The sequence below is a fragment of the Vipera berus genome, assembly GCF_964194415.1.
Source record: "Vipera berus genome assembly, chromosome: 10".
In the NCBI taxonomy this organism is placed as follows: domain Eukaryota; kingdom Metazoa; phylum Chordata; class Lepidosauria; order Squamata; family Viperidae; genus Vipera; species Vipera berus.
In genome coordinates this window covers 16981787-17002429 of record NC_138213.1, presented here as the reverse complement: position 1 = coordinate 17002429, position 20643 = coordinate 16981787, and the positions used below count along the sequence as shown (strand labels likewise).

The window sequence follows — 20643 nt, the reverse complement described above, 5'->3', positions numbered from 1 at the left end:
GAACTTGGGGATTTTGGTGTCCAATTTTCAGTTCTGGCTTTGCACTACCGCAATACACTTGATCTCTAATAAAACTACACCTTTCTCAACCAATGGAGCCAAGGATCATTTCAATTTAGAGATTTAAGTAGTGGCAGGTCTGACAAAGAGTATTTTGCGATTTGCCACTTTTGCCCTTTGTTAAGGCAAAAATTCCCAAACTATGATCCACAAATAGACCAGATGTTGTATCTAAATTGTATTTGAAAGGGCTAGGAAAAAATCAAGACTATCTAAATATGGCCCCATAGCTGATTAAATCATATTCGGATAACAGACTCAGAGGTGGATTTGAAGAGGCTTAGATTACCAACAGGAACTTGCCCTAAATCCAATATGGGCATAATATGGATGCCATTGCTAGCTGATACCGTTCTCAGAAAACAAGCATTAGCTAAGTAGAAGTTTTTTTTCCTTCATTCTAGCCTAAAGTCCATGCTTTGGTTGCAGAACAGGAAAATTTATTAAGCATTTTGCTATCATCACCATCACATTGGACTAAAGGAATTGCGTCAGTCCATTAGAGCAGGGGTCCTCAACTTTGGCAACTTTAAGACTTGTGGACTTCAACTCCCAGAATTCCTCAGCCAGCTGGCTGAGGAATTCTGGGAGTTGAAGTCTACAAGTCTTAAAGTTGCCAAGGTTGAGGACCTCTGCATGATTAGAGGACCCTGAAACGTCATGTTTTCAGGGATTTTAAGGAAACTCAAACCCTTCTCCTTCCTCATCATTCCTCTCCTTGACTGGTTGGTACCCCCCACCCCACCAAGGGGAGCCAACATTGACAGCCACTTCCTGGGAAATGTGGGGGGGGCTTCAAAACATACTCTCTTTTTGGCTGTTGTTTCTCTCCCTTGCAGGACCCAGCAATTTTGTGGATGCGGTGACTTACATCCAGACACAGTACGAGAGCAAGAATAAGTCATTCAACAAGGAGATATACACACACATCACCTGTGCCACAGACACCAACAACATCCAGTTTGTTTTTGATGCTGTAACTGATGTCATAATTGCCAATAACTTGCGTGGATGTGGACTATATTAAAACCCCTTCCTCCTCCCCCCCCCATCCTCTAGAAGAATCTCAATTCATTGCGTTGTTTGATTCGGTCTCCTTACTCTTCATATGTAGCCCTAACCCTAACCCTAACCCTAACCCATCATTTTTTTTCCAATGTAAGGGTCGGGGAGCATGGGTTCTGCACTCTACTTTGGTGTTTTGTGGTGGGGAAAAAGATCTTGCAAATTGCTCTCTGTGCCGGCATTCACAGAGTTTTTCTTCACCGCGTACACATCAAGGGATAAAAGAGCAAATAATCAGCTCTGGAAATCGCCCTGAAGAAATTTTCATAAACATTCCTGTTGCTGATTCTGCAAATTTTGCTCAAACTTGCAACTCTGATTTCCATTTTTCCACATCTCCTCCTCTGCCTTTAAATTCTCTGGTTTCTTTTTTCACAAAAAAGACGATAAAAATAGGTATTGTTATTAGTGTTTTGGCTGATTTTGTAAAAAAAAAAATCCATTGTTTCTCACTCCTCCCCCCCCTCCTCGAATCTCTCCCCCTCCACCCAACCTGGACTTTCATGTCTTCAAACTTTACTGCTTTTCCATTTCTGAAATGCATTTAAGCACCTGAATGATGAATTTCAAGAGCAAGAATTCCGTGTATTGATTTTGCCATGCAAGCAAACATACACAATCCACACATTCAAGGAGGAGGCAATCAGTGGCCAATTCTTAAATCTGATAAAAGAGAAACCTGCCCAGTTTTAACTCCCAGGATCGGAGGTGTCTGCAGGATTCATTGTTTTCATCAAAATTACAAAAACACCATTGCAATGCAAGCTCCTTTCCTAGGTCTGTATGATGTCATACCTGCACACAAAAGGGGCAGAGTTTTTCCTGAGGTCATACCTGCACACAAAAGAGGCGGAGATTTTTCTGAGGTCATACCTGCACACAAAAGGGGCGGAGCTTGTAACAGCATTTTAAGACACATCCTACGGGTACCTCTGACAGGATCCTGGGAGCTGAATTGCACACACTGGGAGTTCCTCAACTTGACAAAAACTGTAAATCAGATCTCCTGTACATTTAAAACTATTAGCCACTATGAACAGGATCTGAAAGAGAACGAGAGCATAAAGGATGAGTTGATAAACAAGCTCTTTTCCTGTATTAGTATCTGTTTAAAGCCTTTTCCCCATTTTGGGCAGAGAAGGACTACAGCTGGTCCTTAACTCAACAACCATTTGTTCAGCGATTGTTCCAACGGCCCTGAAAAAAAAGTGATTTACGACCGGTCCTCACACTTACAACAGTTGCAGCATTCCCAGGATCACATGATCAAAATTTGGATACTTTGCCAACCATCATTTATTGATGAGTGTTGCAGCGTCAACTGTCATTTAACAACACAGTGATTTGCTTAACCACCAGGGTGAAAAAGGACGCAAAGATAAGGCATGGCTCTCTTAACCTCCACCTTGCTTAGCAATGGAAATTCTGGTCCCAACTGTCATCGTAAATCGAGGACTATAGATTAATTAGTATTTATAGATTTCATCCCACAGGCAAAAAGTTACTTTCACAGGGGCTGATTACAGTACTCCTTTAATTTTTTTGCCTACATCTGTCTTCCCTTACTGCTTTTTGTGTCAGGCAAAATAGAGAGAATTTTTTTTTATCTTAATCGTTCCTAATAAGCTGTCTAACCTGGTTCACTTCTGCCTGCTCAGAATCTACCGCTTCGCCGACATTCCTTTTTTGTAAAAGTTTTCCTCATCTTGAGAAGGTTGGGTTTTTCACTCTCATTCTCACTGTGGGCCAGAATCTTATTTTTCCATTTATTTGTGGAAGTAGGTAATTGTGGGGCTCGCCTTTGGCAAAATATCTTTGGCAAAATATCCAAAATAATGTGGCTTTTTGTGAAAATGTTGAACTGGAAATGTGGGTTACTATCAGCAATGTTTCCAACATTCCTGATATAAACAGGAATAATAGAATTTAAACCAGAATTGTTCTTGCTAGGAATGATAGGTCCTAACTATGACAAGGAGAGCGGTTATTTAATATTACATGTATTAACAGCAGCGAGAATTATTTATGTCCAATACTGGAAAAATGAAAATTTACTGACTGAAGAAGTATTAATAAAGAAAAACACTAGAATGTGCAGAAATGGATAGATTAACGTTAGAGATTAATGAGAAAGAAGATTCAGTTTACTATAGAACTTGGGCTAAATTTTATCAATGGCTAGATAACTGAATTAGAGAGAAAGGAAGGTGATATGTATTTTTGAATGTATTCTAGTAAGAAAAATATTATGGATTGAAAACTTAATATTTTTTATTATAATTTACTATATTTATTATTGCTACCAATCATTAACTCTAATATTCTCATTTATGTACCCAGACAATATGCTGTTTGCCAAACATTGAATGTTATCAGGGGAAATCCTAACCTTCCCTGTATTCTAAGCCCAATCTCCACTCCCCCCCCCACTTTTTCCTCCCCATCCTTATAAAAAACCAATAAAACCCTTTTAAAATAAAAAAAGGAACAACAGAGGTGGAAGGGACCTTAGAGGTCTTCTAGTCCAACCCCCTGCTCAAGGCAGGAGACCTTATTCCATCCCAAACAAATGTCTGTCCAGTTTCTTTTCTGGAAAATCTCCAGTGATGGAGCTGCCACAACTTATAGCCACCCATCTTACAGCACACAACTCTGTGCAGCCAGCCTTGAAGGAGGGCTTCACAAACAACACGGTCTCTTAAGCAAAGATTTCATTTTTCGTGGGAAGAAATAGGAGGAAGAATGACATTAGGGAACCCTGTATTTTGATGGGCACACCAAAGATCCCATCCCAATAGCTCTTCAAATCTGAAGCCAGTTTTGTGTATGTTCTTCCTTTAGAAAAAGTAAAAAAAAATCAATGCCAATCAAACAGGAAGTAGAGTAGAGAGAAAGAAGTAAGGAGAGCCAGTTTGGTCTATTCGTTAAGGCACCAGGCAAGAAAGTAGGAGACTGTGAGTTCTAGTTTCTCCTTAGCCCTGAAAGCCAATTGGGTGACTTTGGGCCAATCAGTAGGAGATGGCGATTCTAGTCCCGCCTTAGCCACGAAAGCTCACTGGATTACCTTGGACCAGTTTTTCTCAGCCCAACGCATCTCACAAGGTTGTTGCGCTGGGCAAAATAGGAGGGAGTTGTGTTGGATACGTTTGCCACTTTGAGTTCTTTGCAAAAAATAATAAAGGCATAGTACAAATCACTAAATACATAACATGGTCCACCACCGTGTCCAACAGAATTCCTCATTATGGTCTAAGGCAGTGTTCCTGGCTCATAAGTAGATTTATCAGGTATCATGATTGTCAGAGTGAAGAAGAGACAGTGGAGATTGGAATCTGGTTTGAGATGACAAGAGTGTCAAAAGTGCCGTGTGAATAGGGCAGAGGGCAAATGACTACAGGAAATATGGGAGTAAGTAGATGAAGGAAATACCAAGCAAGCAGATAACGAAGCTAAGAAGTATGCAGAAGACTCCTCAGTTTGAACAAAGGCAAGTAGAAAGTCCAAGGAAGTTGATTTTGAACAAAGGCAAGTAGAAAGTCCAAGGAAGTTGATTTTGGAATGGGAAAAGTAGCAAGAGACACATTCAAAGGCCAGGAGGAAATGTTTGCAAAACCTACTGGGAAAAGTCTTGGATTCGATTCTCCAGAGGTTGTGGGTGCTCCACCACTGGAGATTTTTAAAGAAGAGATTGGATAACCGTTTGTCTGAACCCGTATAGGCTTTCCTGCCTGAGCAGGGGGTTGGAATAGAAGACCTCCAAAGTCCCTCCCAACAATGTTATTCTGTTAGTCTGTTAGGTGGTTATGGCTTTTTGGCCACTCAGTAGGACTCTCTTGAAACCATAGAAGAATGCTAGTTTTGTACGCATCTCTGGAAGGCGGGTGGATAAACTGAATCAAGAAATATGAGGTAGAAAAACAAAGATCTTCTTATTGTACCGGGCTCCATTGTCTTATAATACACCAACCTGACCATTAGTTCTGCTAATTGGGCCTATAGGAGAGAGGTTCAAGAGATACGTCGAAGGCATCAGATTGCCTTGGAGAAACAAGATAATATAAAGTTGTTTCAGCTAACGGAATTTAGGGGAACGGATGATAGCAGAAATCGTGAAGCGATAAGATTTGAGATATGAGCTTGACCTCTTGTGGATGTTCTGCAAGACTTTTCTAGAAGTGTTAACATTTTTTTTTAAAAAAAGAGCTACTAATAATTGAGTCCTCGACTAAGCGCGGTTAAAATGTTACAGGTAACCCACGACTTATAACCACAATTGAGCTCAGAACTGCTATCTTGCTAAGCAAAATAGTTAAGCTCTTTTTGCCCCATTTCACAACCTTTCTTGCCGCAGTTGTTAAGCGAATCACTGCAGTTGTTAACTTGGTGACAGGGCTGGTAAGTCAATCTGGCTTCCCCATTCCCCATTCGCTTGTCGAAAGGTCACCAAAGGCGATCACATGACTTTGGGACACCGCGATGGTCATAAATATGAAGTTGTTGCCAAGCGTCCGGATTTTGGTCCCACGACCGCGGGGATGCTGCAAAGGTTGTAACTGTGACAAACGATGGTAAGTCACTTTTTCAGTGTTGTTGTAACTTCAAACAGTCACAATGAATGGTTATAAGTGGAAGACTACTTGCGCTCAGATCCACCGTATGGATTTTCAAGACATCAGTTCTTTGGGAAGCTCTTGGGAGCAAAATGCAGGTTGGAAATAGTGGCAAGGAAGAAAGAGTAAAAAGAAGGAAGGGTGTTCAACCAGTGGAACAGCTGAACCCCTAGAAATCGTGGGCGCTCCATCACTGGAGATTTTTAAGAAGAGACTAGACATTTACCTGTCTGAGATGCTATAGGTTCTCCGCTTGAGCAGAGGACTGGACTAGAAGACCTCCAAGGTCCCTTCCAGCTCCTATTCTATTCTATTCTATTCTATTCTATTCTATTCTCTATTCTCTATTCTCTATTCTCTATTCTCTATTTTCTATTCTATTCTATTCTATTCTATTCTATTCTATTCTATTCTATTCTCTATTCTCTATTCTCTATTCTCTATTCTCTATTCTCTATTCTATTCTATTCTACTCTACTCTATTCTACTCTATTCTACTCTATATTCTATTGTATTCTATATTCTATTCTATATTCTATTCTATATTCTATTCTATTCTATATTCTATTCTATTCTATATTCTATATTCTATTCTATTCTATTCTATTCTATATTCTATATTCTATTCTATTCTATTCTATTCTATTCTATTCTATTCTATATTCTATTCTATATTCTATTCTATTCTATATTCTATTCTATTCTATATTCTATTCTATTCTATATTCTATATTCTATTCTATTCTATTCTATTCTATATTCTATTCTATTCTATTCTATATTCTATATTCTATATTCTATTCTATTCTATATTCTATATTCTATATTCTATATTCTATTCTATTCTATTCTAAAAAAGGTAAATAAGAAAAGACGGGGACTGAAGTAGAGGAATGTAGAAGGAAACACATTCAGAAATGGCAAAAACAGGCTTCAGCTGGAACGGAGTTGAATTTAAAGGCTGTATTATTGTTGGAAATCTAAATCTGAAACTAAGTCTGAAATTCAGAATTAGATGATCAACTTCTACTTTTATTCAATTAAAACTGGGGTTCTGATGGGGTTGAGCAGGGAACTTGATAGCCGGTTGTTGTGGCACCGGGTGTGAAGGGGTGTTTTGTTTTTAATTCTTTTTTTTATGAGCCACTATGGGAGATGGGCGGCAATATAAGTTCTTTAAATACTTAAATAAATAGAAACAAAAACTTGGCTGGGAACTTACAATTACTGCAATTGAACGTGAACAATGGAATCTACGTGTTATTGGAACATGCATTTGGGTATCAGAGGCTTAACTGTTGAAGAGTAGGGCTGAATTTATGGATTCCGTGTTTGCTTTTTTTCCCTTTATTGCCTAACCTAATCCAAAATATACAATGGACTAAGCATTAGTGTAAATCGACTGTCATATTTGCAAAGATGGAAGCTGAATAGGAAACATTGCCTAACTAGTCACATAGCCAGCTAATATTTTGATAAATGTTCCTATCGAATATTTTCAGAGCTGTAAAGAAATTTGTTTGTTTGCTTGTGCTTTGATGCAAATTCACATCTGATACTTCCCTGAATGAAGGCCTAAATTAAAAGATTTGGAATTCAACTGTATCTCTAGGGCAGTGTTTCTCAAAGAGCCGTAGTGGCGCAGTGGTTAGAATGCAGTACTGCAGGCTAATTCTGCCGACTGCCAGCAGTTCTATTCTCACAGGCTCAAGGTTGACTCAGCCTTCCATCCTTCCAAGATTGGTAAAATAAGGACCCAGATTGTTGGGGGCAAAAGGCTGACTCCATAAACTTCTCATAGAGGCATGTAAAGCACTATGAAGCGGTATATAAGTCTAAGTGCTATTGGTATTGCTCTATCCCCCCTCATCTCTATCTCTCTGTATCTCTGTCTCTGTCTGTCTCTGTCTCTATTTCTCTCTCTCTCTCTCTTTCATCTATCTATCTATCTATCTATCCATCCATCCATCCATTCATCCATCCATCCATCCATCCATCCATCCATCCATCATCACCTATTCTATATCTGGTGGCAGAGTGGTTAGGACACAGTATTGCAGGCAAACTCTGCCCACACCCAGAAGTTCATTCCTGACCAGCTCAAGGCTGACACAATCTTCCATCTTTTCGAGGTCAGTAAAATGACCTGGGGGCAACATGCTGACTCTGTAAATCGCTTAGAGAGGGCTTTAAAGCATTGTGAACCGGTATATAAGTCTAAGCGCTATTGCCATTGCTTTTTTTGTAAAAAAAAGAAAAGGTGTCGGAACTCATACATGTCATACAACCTACCTTGCCTACCCTACAAGGTTCCATCCAAAAAAGGTGCCGGAACTCCGTTCTGAGCGTTCTATGACAAGAAAAAGCCCTGGCTATTGCTATTCTCAACCTCAGCCACTTTAATGTGTGTGGATTTCAATTCTCAGAATTCCTCAGCCAGCATGAAGTCCAAACATCTTAACGTGGTTAAGATTACACCTATCCTGCTGTGAAGGATAGGTGGTCTTATGGTCTGCCCTAGAGCATCTTTCCAATAATTTTAGGGTTTTTTTAATTGTTTTTATTTCTCAACCTTGGCAACTTTAAAATGGGTGAACTTCAACTCCCATAATTTCCCAGCCAGCAGAGGGAATTCTGGGAAATTCAGCCTTGGAACATAGAATAATAAAGTTGGAAGGGACCTCAGAAGTATTAGAATAGAATAGAGCTGGAAGGGATCTTGGAGGTCTTCTAGTCCAACTCCCTGGAGCAGACCCCTATATCATTTCAGAAAGATGGTTGTCCAGTCTCTTTTCAAAAGCCTTCAGTGATGGAGCACCCACAACTTCTGAAGGCAAGCTATTCCGTTGGTTAATTACTCTCACCATTAGGAAATTTCTCCTTAGTTCTAGGTTGCTTCTCTCCTTCGTTAGTTTCCAACCATTGTCTCTCATATTGTCTTTTGAAAAATAGATGGATTTGAAAACTGGATTTGAAACATCCCCATGCCTTTGTAGGAGCCCCTCAAATATTGGAACCCTACTATCGTGTCTTCCCTAGTCCTTTTCACGAGACCTACCCAATCCCAGCAACCGTTCTTCATATGTTTTAGCCTCCAGACCCCTAATCATCTTTGTTGCTCTTCTCTACACTCTTTCCAAAGTCTCAACATCTTTTTTGCCTTGCGCTCACCAGTACTGGATGCGGCATTCTAAGTGTGGGTTTTTGTGACTGGCTGGGGAATTCTGGGATTTGAAATCCACAGGTTGGCAAAATGAGAAACACTGATTTGATGCCTTCCAAATGTATGAAATGATGGGATGGTTGACCATTCTGATTGGGAATTTGGGAAGTTGCAATCTTGGCATTTTTGGAGGGAATTTGGGAAGTTCAATCATTCTTGCAGGGACGTCTAACCGTTGCCGAGAAAATGCACTAGATTGGTACAACACAGGCGCTTTCCTTCCTTAAATATTTGCACATGCTCAGTTTTAAATTAATCACTTTGAGGAACTAAAAAGTAGTAAAATTCTACTAGATTCTACTTGTCTTGCCCAGGCACATTGGCAGGGAGTCCTAAATCAATGCAGATGCTTTGGTGGAAATCCCAAACTCAAGACGATTGCCTTGCATATAAAATGTTGCAGCATTTCCTCATCTTTGGCTCCTAAAATCTTAATATAGACTCCCGCAGCGTGGCATGTTCTATAAAACAGGGGGAATACCCTATGATGCTGGAGAAAGCTACATTACTGTCTTAATCTCAAAGCAATTCAACAGGACATTATCTCTTTTGCCATAAAAAGGTGGAGGGTAATTAACCTGCAAATAGAGACGTGCTCCTGCTAAACGTAGCAATATTCTTAGTTCATCACTGTATAATTGCCCTCTGCAGGGATGTGTAACCACAACAAACATGACACGCACTGTGTTATTTTTTTTCCCTTCATCTTTTGCAAGTGAGCAAGGTAGTCCCACTCTATTTGCCAGGAAATCAGGTACTGAGTGACAAAAGGCTTCTCCAAGGAGCCACAAAGAAATAGTTGGTTGCTTCAACACGATTGTCTTCTGCAAATGTGAATTAAGCTATACTATTAATCTGAAAAGTGTGTACATTGCATGCATTAAGGACACTGTAGCTCTGTGTTCCAGTAATGCATCCATAAGGGACTCAGTGGCTCAGTGGGTTAGGACGCTGAACTTGTCGATCAGAAGGTCGGCAGTTTGGCAGGTCGAATCCCGAGTGCCGCGTAACAGAGTGAGCGCCTGTTACTCGTCCCAGCTTCTGCCAACCTAGCAGTTCAAAAGCATATTAAAAGGCTAGAAAAATAAGGACCACTACGGTGGGAAGGTAACAGCGTTCCGTGCACCTTTGGTGTCTACTCATGCTGGCCACATGACCACGGAGACGACCTCGGACAAGCACTGGCTCTTCGGCTTTGAAACGGAGATGAGCACCAGCCCCTAGAGTCGGAAACGACTAGCATGCATGTGCGGGGGAACCTTTACCTTTACCTTTTTAATGCATCCATAACAAAGGTAAATGTTGCGATGTAAAAAAAAAATCACACAACCTGAAGAAGTTGTTGACTGATGGCTTGATTAGTTGTGCGCTGTTAAGTTGGTTTTGACTTTTAGCCACCGCATAAGTAAATTTTGTCCAAGCCGAGCTTCCAGTGGCGCCTCTACATTCTTGCTATTGTTTCATGTTGTATATCATATCTGATTATCTATGTTGCTGGCCCACCTAATTGATTCTCTGTTTGCCAACTATGGAAAAGGGCACGATGCAGAAATATCCTCATCATTTGTGAGAAATCTTAACATAGCCATGGTTACCAAAGTCACTCTTTCTAGATTTTTTTTTCAGACTCTGCCCATAGTGTGAAGAGTCAGAAACTTGCAGGTTTGTTTTCTTTTCAGAATCTAACTTTTTCTGGACTCAAGCAGAATTCAGATATTGTCCCTCAACAACTCCACCCTCCTTCTTCCAATCTGAACTGTAGTTTCCCCAATTCCTAACACACTTATTTGCTGAAAACTGGCACAGTCAGAAACAGTGCATGCTGATGAAAATAAGTCTACAACAAATACATACAAGGTAGGGTGGGAAGATGTGATGCAGAAGTCAAGGAGACGTGGGCCACTAAAATCTAGTTGCGCTCAACTTTTACATCGAGTGCAGGGGGTCCCCAAACGTGGCCACTTTAAGACTTGTGGACTTCAACTCCCAGAATTCCCCAGCCAGCGCATGCTGGCTGGGGAATTCTGGGAGTTGAAGTCCACAAGTCTTAAAGTGGCCACGTTTGGGGACCCCTGATCTAGTGGCTTAGGTTAGGGTCCCATTGTCAACATTTGTTATTACAGGTAGTCCTTGACTTACAACAGTTGATTTAGTGACTGTTTGAAGTTACCATGGCACTGTAAAAAGTGACTTATGACCGTTTTTCACACTTATGAACTTTGCAGCATGCCCAGGGTCACATGATCAAAATTCGGACGCTTAGCAACTGACTCACATTTATGACGGTTGCAGTATCCTGGGGTCACGTGATCCCCTTTTGCAACCTTCTGACAAGCAAAGTCAATGGGGAAGCCAGATTCATTTAACAACCATGTTACTGACTTAACAACTGCAGTGATTCACTTAACAACTTTGGCCAGAAAGAGCGTAAAATGGGGCAAATTTCACATCATCGTAGTAGTAGTAGTAGTAGTAGTAGTAGTAGTAGTAGTAGTAGTAAAGTTGGAAGGTACTTTGGAGGTCATCTAGTCCAGGGGTCCTCAAACTTGGCCCTTTTATGACTTGTGGACTTCAGCTCCCAGAATTCCTCAGCCAGTGTGCCTGACTGAGGAATTCTGGGAGTTGAAGTCCACAAGTCATAAAAGGGCCAAGTTTGAAGACCCCTGATCTAGTCCAACCCCCTGCTCAGGCAGGAAACCCTGTACCATTTCAGACAAATGGCTGTTCAGTCTCTTCTTAAAAACTTCCAGTGTTGGAGCATTCACCGCTTCTGGAGGCAGGTTGTTCCACTGGTTAATTGTTCTAACTGTCAGGAAGTTTCTCCTTAGTTCTAGGTTGCTTCTCTCCTTGGTTAGTTTCCATCCGTTCCTTGTCCTGCCTTCAGGCGCTTTGGAGAATAGCTTGACTCCCTCTTCTTTGGGGCAGCCCCTGAGATATTGGGACACTGCTGTCATGTCACCCCTCACCCTTCTCTTCATTAAACTAGACATATCAAATTCCAGCAACCGTTCTTTGAATGTTTTAGCCTCCAGTCCCCTGATCTTAACACTTCACAAATTTCTCACTTAGCCAAAGAAATGTGGGGCTCAGTTATGGGCATAAGTCAAGGACAGCCTGTACTGAAATCTGTGCCAAAATATAAGGGAAGGGAAATGCTTGTTCTGGACTCAACTCTGCGAATGTGTACAAACGTGTTTGCCCTAAAGAATGTGAAACAGCTATTGTGGAAATGCACCATTTATACCCTTACACGTATGTACCATTGCTTGACTTCTGCAGTCCAACAACTTTGAATTCTGATGGTTAAGTGAGGTGTGAGCTTCATAATGTGGTTTTAGGTGAGGTTGTGAGGTTTTCATAGCTGCAGTGTTGCCGTAACTGATAAATGTAACCATCTTACATTGCCTTCAGAGCCCCCAAATGTCTTAATGTTGGTGGTATTTGAGGGCCATTAGAATTGTTCCTTGTGCCCCCTTGAAAAGGGGGCAGTGATGTTTGCGCCGTAATATCATCAGCACAAACAACTCACCTCGTGACTCAACTGACGTGAATTGCATACTGACGTCACTGCTAGGATGATGTCATCGTGCGCGTGTCATTTTTGGTAACACTGTGGCTTGTAACAAATACCCATGACACCAAAATGAACCCCAAAGCAGTAAATTGCTGGATTTTTTTTTTATTATCTAGGCACTGCAGAGAAGTGCTGTCTGCAAGATATTTTGTGTTAACGGTTAAAAGCTTACTAAGTAATGCAACGCTCACAGCGGATAATGTATTGTGCAATCCTATTTAATAATGATTGTCAAAAATGAGATGTTTTGCTAAAAAGTTTTGAACATTCCAAAAGAGATTTTACTCTCTGTGTCTGTATAACATGTTGTAGCCCCTTGTAAGGCGGGGGGGGGGGGAGGTGTAAAACAAATTACTTTTGGCCTCTTCGTACCTTTAGGGATCTGTTTTCAATTTTTCTTCGGCACTAAGATATAATTGATACTATATATAAAGGCTGCCTTAACCCATCACAGTAAGCCATAATGTAGTTTCCTTCCTTTTAGCCTAGATTCCACCCTTGTGATCCATAAACTCTAATTTATAGGTTTGTGTGGTGTGTGTAGCCAGCAAGTTGTGCTTTGTGTATTTTTTCTTTTTCTTTTAATGTCCCTGTAATCCAGCGGCCCCCAACCTTTTGAGCACCAGTTCCGTGGAGAGAGGTTTTTCCATGGACCTGGGGGGGGAGCGTAGTTTCACGAGCTGCCTCCATCCCTTGGATGGGGCTTCACTTGTTTATGCGGCCCATTTCTGGCATGCCGTAATCCCTTACATTTCCTAGTTTGTATCAAGATCAGGGGAGCTGTTTGACTGCCTTAAACCTACTTTGGGATTATGCTATAGTGGAGGCATGGCAGGAGGGGGCACATAACACAAGGAGCATCATGCTGCCTGCCACAACTTTCCACCCTTTTCTGCATGCATCAAGGTGCATCGGCCCAAGGCTGCTTTTGTAATTTTATTTTTTTTAAAAAAAAACATTTGATCTGGCAGAACCCCTATGTTACACTTTTACTCTGTTTTCCACCTCAACATGGCAGAAAATCTCATTCCTGATGTTTGGCAGCATTTTGCCAATGTTGAATAAGTTGTTGGGATTCCAGCACTGGCTGTCCCAAGTTGTTCGATCAGGGATTTCAAGATATACACTGAAAATTGTTTTATTGGGCTTATCACTTGGTGCCTCAACAGGGGGAAGCATCTGACCAACCTTTTCTGAGTTTGGAAGCTAAATAGGATTGGGCCAGTTGGGCCTTTGATGGGAGACCCTAAGACACAGGTCTGCAACCCGCGGCTCTTTCAGCCGTCTCCTGCGGCTCCCAGTCCTCTGCCATGTGCAGTCCAAAAAAAAAAGTGGGACTAAAAAAGTTCAACCAATCAATTCAAATATGCAGGGTAGGTGCATATCTTGCCTTGGCTCCACTCTTCAATCAAACCCTGTTCTGCGCATGCGCGCATGTACGCGCATGCGCACACATTTTTTGCGGCTCCCAGTTTTTCCTTTTGTGAGGGAACCGGTTCCGAGTGGCTCTTTCACTGTTTCAGGTTGCTGACCCCTGCCCTAAGAGAATCTCAGAGCTGGAAGTTAGATTAGGAAGCGAAAAAGATGCAGGTAGAAATCAATGGCAAGGCGTGTGTATTATGGTATATTGTTATCCTCTACTGCCCAGAGTTCCCTGGAAATGGAGTGGGTTATGAGCATTGTTAGATAAATAAATAAAATATATGGCTGCCAAGGAAATTGCATGGATGTGTCCATGACTTTCCAGGGAGTTGAGCTTAACACAAAGGCATTTTTAACTCTATAGGTATTTAATGATTTTCCCATTCTGCCTCAATAAAAAATAATAATGGGTCTGGAGCCAATCTGGAGAGTCCTATGCAACCCTGTGATATATTATCCAGTCTTCTTGATGTTTGCTGATTTCCTTTTTTTTTCCCCTATCATACCTCTTCTTTTTCTTTCTTTCTTTCTTTCCTGCTGGCTTCTTAAAAGGCTTTACAGAGATAAGAGTTTTGAAGGAGGCAGGAGTTTGCTGAGCCTCTCCTTTATTTTGGCAACTTAGCTGCAGAATCTTTTTATTCCGATTTTTCTGTTGGCAGGTTTGATCGGCCGCAACGGTATTCAATGATCATTTTGCGTGCTGTGTGTGAATGAGCCTCAGTCCAATCCCGGAGTTCTTTTGATTCTTATTTTAATAATTTATTGGCTGTCCTGTATTTATTAGTTACCAAATGTTAATAAAGTGCCAGCTCTTTTCTAGCGTGCGAGATAGTTTATTGAACTTTCCTATACAAAGACAGGGCGGTGCGGTGGCTCGCGGTTAAGACGTTGGCCTTGTCGGCGGGAAAACGGACAGCCCAGGTTCGAGACCCAACTGCCACGCGAGGGAGTGAGCTCCCATTACTTGTCCCCGCTCCTGCCAAGCTAGCCGTTTGAAAACTTGCAAATGCAAGTAGATCAATAGGTACCATTTTGGTGGGAAGGTAAGAGTGCTCCGTGACATTATGCTGGCCGCATGACCGTGGAAATGCCTTCGGACAGCGCTGGCTCAGTGGCCTTGAAACGGAGATGCCACCACCCCGTAGAGTTGGCAACGGAGTAAAAACTGCAGAGATTCCTTTACCTTTAGCTACAAAGGAAAATCATAAGTAAAAATATAGCGGAACATGTCTACACCACTTCTTAATAAGGAAATTCTTCACGCTAAGAGGTTTCCTGGGAAAGAGAACAGTCCAGGTAGAGCTTTGAAGATTTTAGTGCTTTAGAGAATTTAGAGATGTAAAGAATTTAGAGGATTCAGAATAGAATAGAGGGAGAAAAGGGTTTTCGGGAAGTAAAAAGTAGAAGATCCATAAAACTATGATTACACCAATGAAATAGCTCCCTTTTTAAAAAAAAAATTATTGTGAGTTAAAGAACAAACACAAACAAAACTTAGTAAAGTTAAAAAGAAAGAAAGAGAAGTGCAAGAGAAGATCCCAAAGGAGCTTTTTCAGGAGGCAGCTGGACCTTCTTGTGTTTCTTTTGAAGACCTTTCGCTTCTCATCCAAGAAGCTTCTTCAGCTCTGACTGGATGGTGGGGAATGGAAGGATTTATACTCCTTGCAGACAGCTGGTCATTTGCATTCCTTTAGAACACGGGTGTCAAACTTGCCACGTCATGTGACGTGTCGTGACGTATTGCGACTTTTTTTGCGTTGCCGGAGCTGGGGTGGGTGCAGCCTCCGCATGGTGCAGCCGGCCCATGGGCCAGCAGTTTGACACCCCTGCTTCAGAGAGTTGTTGAAGCCATTTGGAGGTTTACCTGTGTCTTCAGGGTCACCTGAGAAGTGCAAATGTGTGTGGAGCCTTCTTGGCTGCAGGATGTTTTCTGCCCTGGGTCCCTTCCCTGTTTGAACTTCTCAGGTGACCCTGAGGATACAGGCAAACCTCCAAAATGGTTTCAACGACTCTCTAAAGGAATGCAAATGACCATCTGTCTGCCAAGAGTAGAAAACCTTCCGTTCCCCACCATCCAGTCAGAGGTGAGGAAGCTTCTTGGATGAAAAACGAAAAACGTCTTCAAAAGAGAAGATCCAGTTGCCTCCTGAAAAAAAGCACCTTCGGGACAACCATGACCTGGGTGACTGAGAATCTTCATGTACATGCAAGAGAAGATAGAAAGGAAAGGAAAAGAAAGCAGCGACTTCTGACTTTCTTCAGTTCCTCCATCAGGTGTAGCCTTTTCCTGATTCTCACCTACGCTATTGTGTGAGGTGAATTTTCTGGATGACTTAAAAGAGAAAGAAAACCAGGAAGAAAGCATCGGGGCTTCCCAAAAGTAAAAATGGCAGCAGTGACCTCGTACTTTTTTTTTTTTACTTGTATCACGTGCTCAAGGTAACGTAAAAAATAAAAAGAGACAACCACATGAAGATGGGGACAAAACCCAGGTCCTTCAGGCAAATGAAATTAACCTCTAATTTTCTTACTTCCTCTGCATCCTAAAATGATAATTCATCCAACGGGATTCTTTAACTTTTGATTCCTTGACAATTGTTCTTTTCTCTTAAGCTTAACTTGGTTTCTCTTTCTCTCTCTCTCTCTCTCTCTCTCCTCTCTCTCTCTCTCTCTCTCTCTCTCTCTCTCCAACTCCCTTTTTCTCCTCTTCTGCCATCTCCTTCCTCCCTTCCGATGCAGAACCGCATGCACGAGTCTTTAATGCTCTTCGACTCCATCTGCAACAACAAATTCTTCATTGATACCTCCATCATTCTCTTCCTCAACAAGAAAGACCTGTTTGGTGAGAAGATCAAAAAATCACCTCTGACCATCTGCTTCCCTGAATACACAGGTAGGAGGGCTCTGTCTGGAATTCTCTAGATTGGTGTTTTTCAACCTGGACAACTTTCAGAGGTGCGGACTTCAACTCCCAGAATTCCCTAGCCAACAACCCAAGCTTCCGCATGGGAGGGGGGACTGACATCTCAGACACGGTGGTAATGAAGGGCATCATTGTGGCTTGTACCAGACATCTAGAAATGTTGGACCTCACAGTCTCTTGAAACATTAGAGAACATTCTAGCATGAAGATGCTTGGTGGTGGTGCACGGTTAGAAGGCAGCATTGCAGGCTAACTTTGGCTACTGCCAAGAGTTCGATCCTGACCAGCTCAAGGTTGACTCAGCCTTCCATCCTTCTAAAGTCAGTAAAATGAGGACCCAGATTGTTGGGGGCAAGATGCCAACATTGTAATCCGCCCAGAGAGGGCTGCAAAGCACTATGAAGTGGTATATAGAAAGAGCCTTGGTGGAGCAGTGGGCTAATGCCTCCTTAAGTAACACCAGCTGCCTGCAATTAGTGCAGGTTCGAGTCCCACCAGGCTCAAGGTTGACTCAGCCTTCCATCCTTCCGAGGTAGGTAAAATGAGGACCCAGATTGTTGGGGGCAATTAAGCTGACTTTGTAATAATGCCGCTTGGGGTGTGTGTGAAAGCCCTAATAAGCAGGCATATACATAGAATGAAGGCTACTGCTAAGCTTGTAAGCCACCCTGAGTCTTTGGAGAAGGACGGGATATAAATGGAATATATATATATATATATATATATATATATATATATATATATATATATATATATATATATATATATATATATATATATATATATATATATATATATATATATATATATATATATATATATATATATATATATATATATATATATATATATATATATATATATATATATATGTGTGTGTGCTATTGCTATTGCTGTCAGTTCAGCCCTCTTTCCAAGACATTTCTTGTTGTCTTCCAAAATTGTGGAACACAACCTTCGCCCCTTTTAAATGTGCAAATTCAAAGTCGAATCAATCCAATTCAACTGTACAGTTTGAGGTGTTTGGTTTTTTTAAAAAAAATTGAGTCAGCTGAGATTTGCAATTCTTTGGGCTCCAGTCAGAAATAGCCTGCTTGCATAAGTGCTAAATTCCCTTCAGTCTCTAAAATGCAGCCAAGTTTTTTTAAAAAAATCATTCTGAAGGCATCTACTTTGATTTCATTCAGTAATTCAAAGATTTGATTCAGAAGGATGAATGAAGAGTAACACGGCCCCTTGTCTAACAGTGAGGACAATTAACCAGTGGAACAGCTTTACCTTCAGAAATCATGGGCGCTCCATCACTGGAGGTTTTTAAGAAGAGACTGGGCAGTCACTTGTCTGAGATGGTATAAGTTCTCCTGCTTGAGCGGGGGGCTGGACTAGAAGACCTCCAAGGTCCCTTCCAGCTCTATTCTATTCTATCTTAGCCTTAAACCAGTGTTTCTCAGCCTCAGCAACCTTTAAGAAGTGGACTTCAATTCCCAGCATTCTCCAGCCAGCCTGGCTAGGGAATTATGGGAGTTGAAGTTCACGCATCTTAAACTTGCTGAGGTTGAGAAACACTGCTCTAGGGAGTTTTCACTTTTCTATCCAGCTGTTGGCAGAGGTGCAGTGGTTCCATGGAATACTAACTTGTTCTAATATGGGCGTTGTCTTACTTGGATAAGGTTCCAGAATTTTAAAATATAATTTAAAATAGCCACAGGTCACAGAGATAGCCAAATCTTGCAGGATCTTTATGTTCTCAAGTGAAATTCGAAACATGAATTTAAGCATGGATGTAACCTTTTAAAGATTTAGGTTGTTTTTTGGGGGGCACTACCTTCTTTGTACATAAAGGCACCAGAGTTGGCTTCTGGTTGTTTAAAACGTCTTCCCTCCTCTGTCATAATCACTAAGAACCATCACTAGTGCAATTCAGAAATATCCAGGATACTAGGAAAAAGGGTATCCGGTCTTATGTTAACATGCTGCAGTTGGGAACTCTGCAAAGATTCCAAGCGGGAATGCTCAAGTGATGCTTCAAACCAAAGATGCCTGTAGTTAATCTTTGTGAAGCAACAAAACCTTCTAGAGAACAACACACGGTTGCTTCGCTTTGGGTTGATTGGACAGTGCTAAAAGTCCCCTTTCAGGCTTTTGACGGTCCCAGAGGGGGCTGTCGGAGTGAGTGACAGAAAGAATTTCAGAGGACACCATGGCTCCACTTCAATGAAGCGAATACAGTTGGCTCTGCATCGTGTTTTGAATGGAGTCCACGTCCCCAGAGGCCTATTCAGAGAATGCATGGGGGTGGTGGGTGGTGGGGGTGGGGGTGGAGGAGGATGGGGGTCCTTGTATTGCAGAGAATCTGTGCAAAAAAATAAACCTCTTTGCACAAACTGCCCTAGAACAAGGTGACCGCATTTAGCAGAAACTCCTACCCTGATTATTATTTCTGAAATGACCTGCGAACGTTATTAGGCTTTGCAACACTCTGAGATGGAGTGACTGGCCTAGGGTCACCCAGCTGGCTTTGTGCCTAAGGCAAAACTAGAACTCCTAATCTCCCAGTATCTAGTCTAATGCCTTCACCACCACACCTGGCTCTCAAACCTGGGTAAGGTTTGTTCAAATAGATTTGGGCACAGAAGCCATCTTGCCAGCACCTCCTTCCTCATGGCTGAGAGAGAATGACTGGCCCAAGGTCACCCAGCTGGCTAAGGCAGGACTAGAACTCAGAACAGCCTGGCTTCTAGCCTGATGCCTCCCCCACTACACCAAACCTTGCCGTCAAAGTTGGACCACCCTTCCTAATGACCCCCTGACATGAACTCTTCCCTCTCCGCAGGACCCAACACGTACGAAGATGCTGCAGCCTATATCCAAGCACAATTTGAAAGCAAAAACCGTTCGCCGAACAAGGAGATTTATTGTCACATGACCTGTGCAACAGACACAGGCAACATCCAGGTCGTATTTGATGCCGTAACCGACATCATCATTGCCAACAACCTACGAGGCTGCGGCTTATACTGACACCCCCACCCCACCCCCACCCCACCCCCGTCCCTCCCTTCTTTCTTCCCTCCCATCCTGTATAGCAAGCAGCATATTTGGAAACAATCACAACGAGAGGAAAAAATAATAATATATAATAAAATATTTGGAGAAAAAAAGGCAAAACAAAGTGCGAGTCTCACACACACACACACACACACACACATACACAGAAATACACAGAGTACAAATGAACCATGCAAGTTGGTAACTAAAAAGGCATCGTGATGATACAGACAGACGCATATGGAGAAGCACGTTTTATTTTTAAGTTTGCCTCAAAGGATTCCAATATCCCTGTCAGGAACTTAGTTCCTTCCTAGTTAGGTAACGTGATGGCAGATAATTCAGCCTCCTTTTTTTTTTCCTTCCTTCCTTCAGGAAATATAGAGAAAAATAATAATGAATAAGAATAACAGAATGATAAACCAGTTAATTTTTCTAAAGCCTCTAGCTGCATCTTTGAGAATGTATTCTTCTGCAAGTTCAAAAAGGAATCCGTTTTCTTTTAAAGAAAATAAATAAAAATTTAAAAAGTAGCAACATTATTTTTTTAAGGCATTTACGCATAGGGTGCTTTAAGGAAAGGCTTTCTCTCCCCCCCCCTTAATTCTAAAGGATTTTTAAAGATACCGTTATCCATGGAAAAATGTTTCTTCAAGGTACGTTACCGAAAGTTCCCCGTTTGTTGGTCCCATCAGCTTTGGCAGGGTTAAAAGCAAAG

The 20643-nt window shown here is 41.6% G+C and overlaps 1 protein-coding gene across 2 annotated transcripts in view; it reads left to right on the top strand.

Moving 5' to 3' along the window:
* The window catches only part of GNAO1 (G protein subunit alpha o1), a gene marked incomplete at both ends in the record, with an annotated part of 185486 nt that extends 165588 nt beyond the window's left edge, over positions 1-19898 (top strand). The window contains 2 exons of one of the 2 annotated variants that reach the window (XM_081336199.1): positions 16694-16847; positions 19711-19898. In XM_081336199.1, the coding sequence (XP_081192325.1) occupies positions 16694-16847; positions 19711-19898 (342 nt within the window). Of the gene's footprint in view, positions 1-899; positions 1088-16693; positions 16848-19710 lie in introns of those variants that run through there. The other variant, XM_081336198.1, reaches the window with a different exon arrangement.
* Positions 19899-20643: the final 745 nt, after the last annotated feature.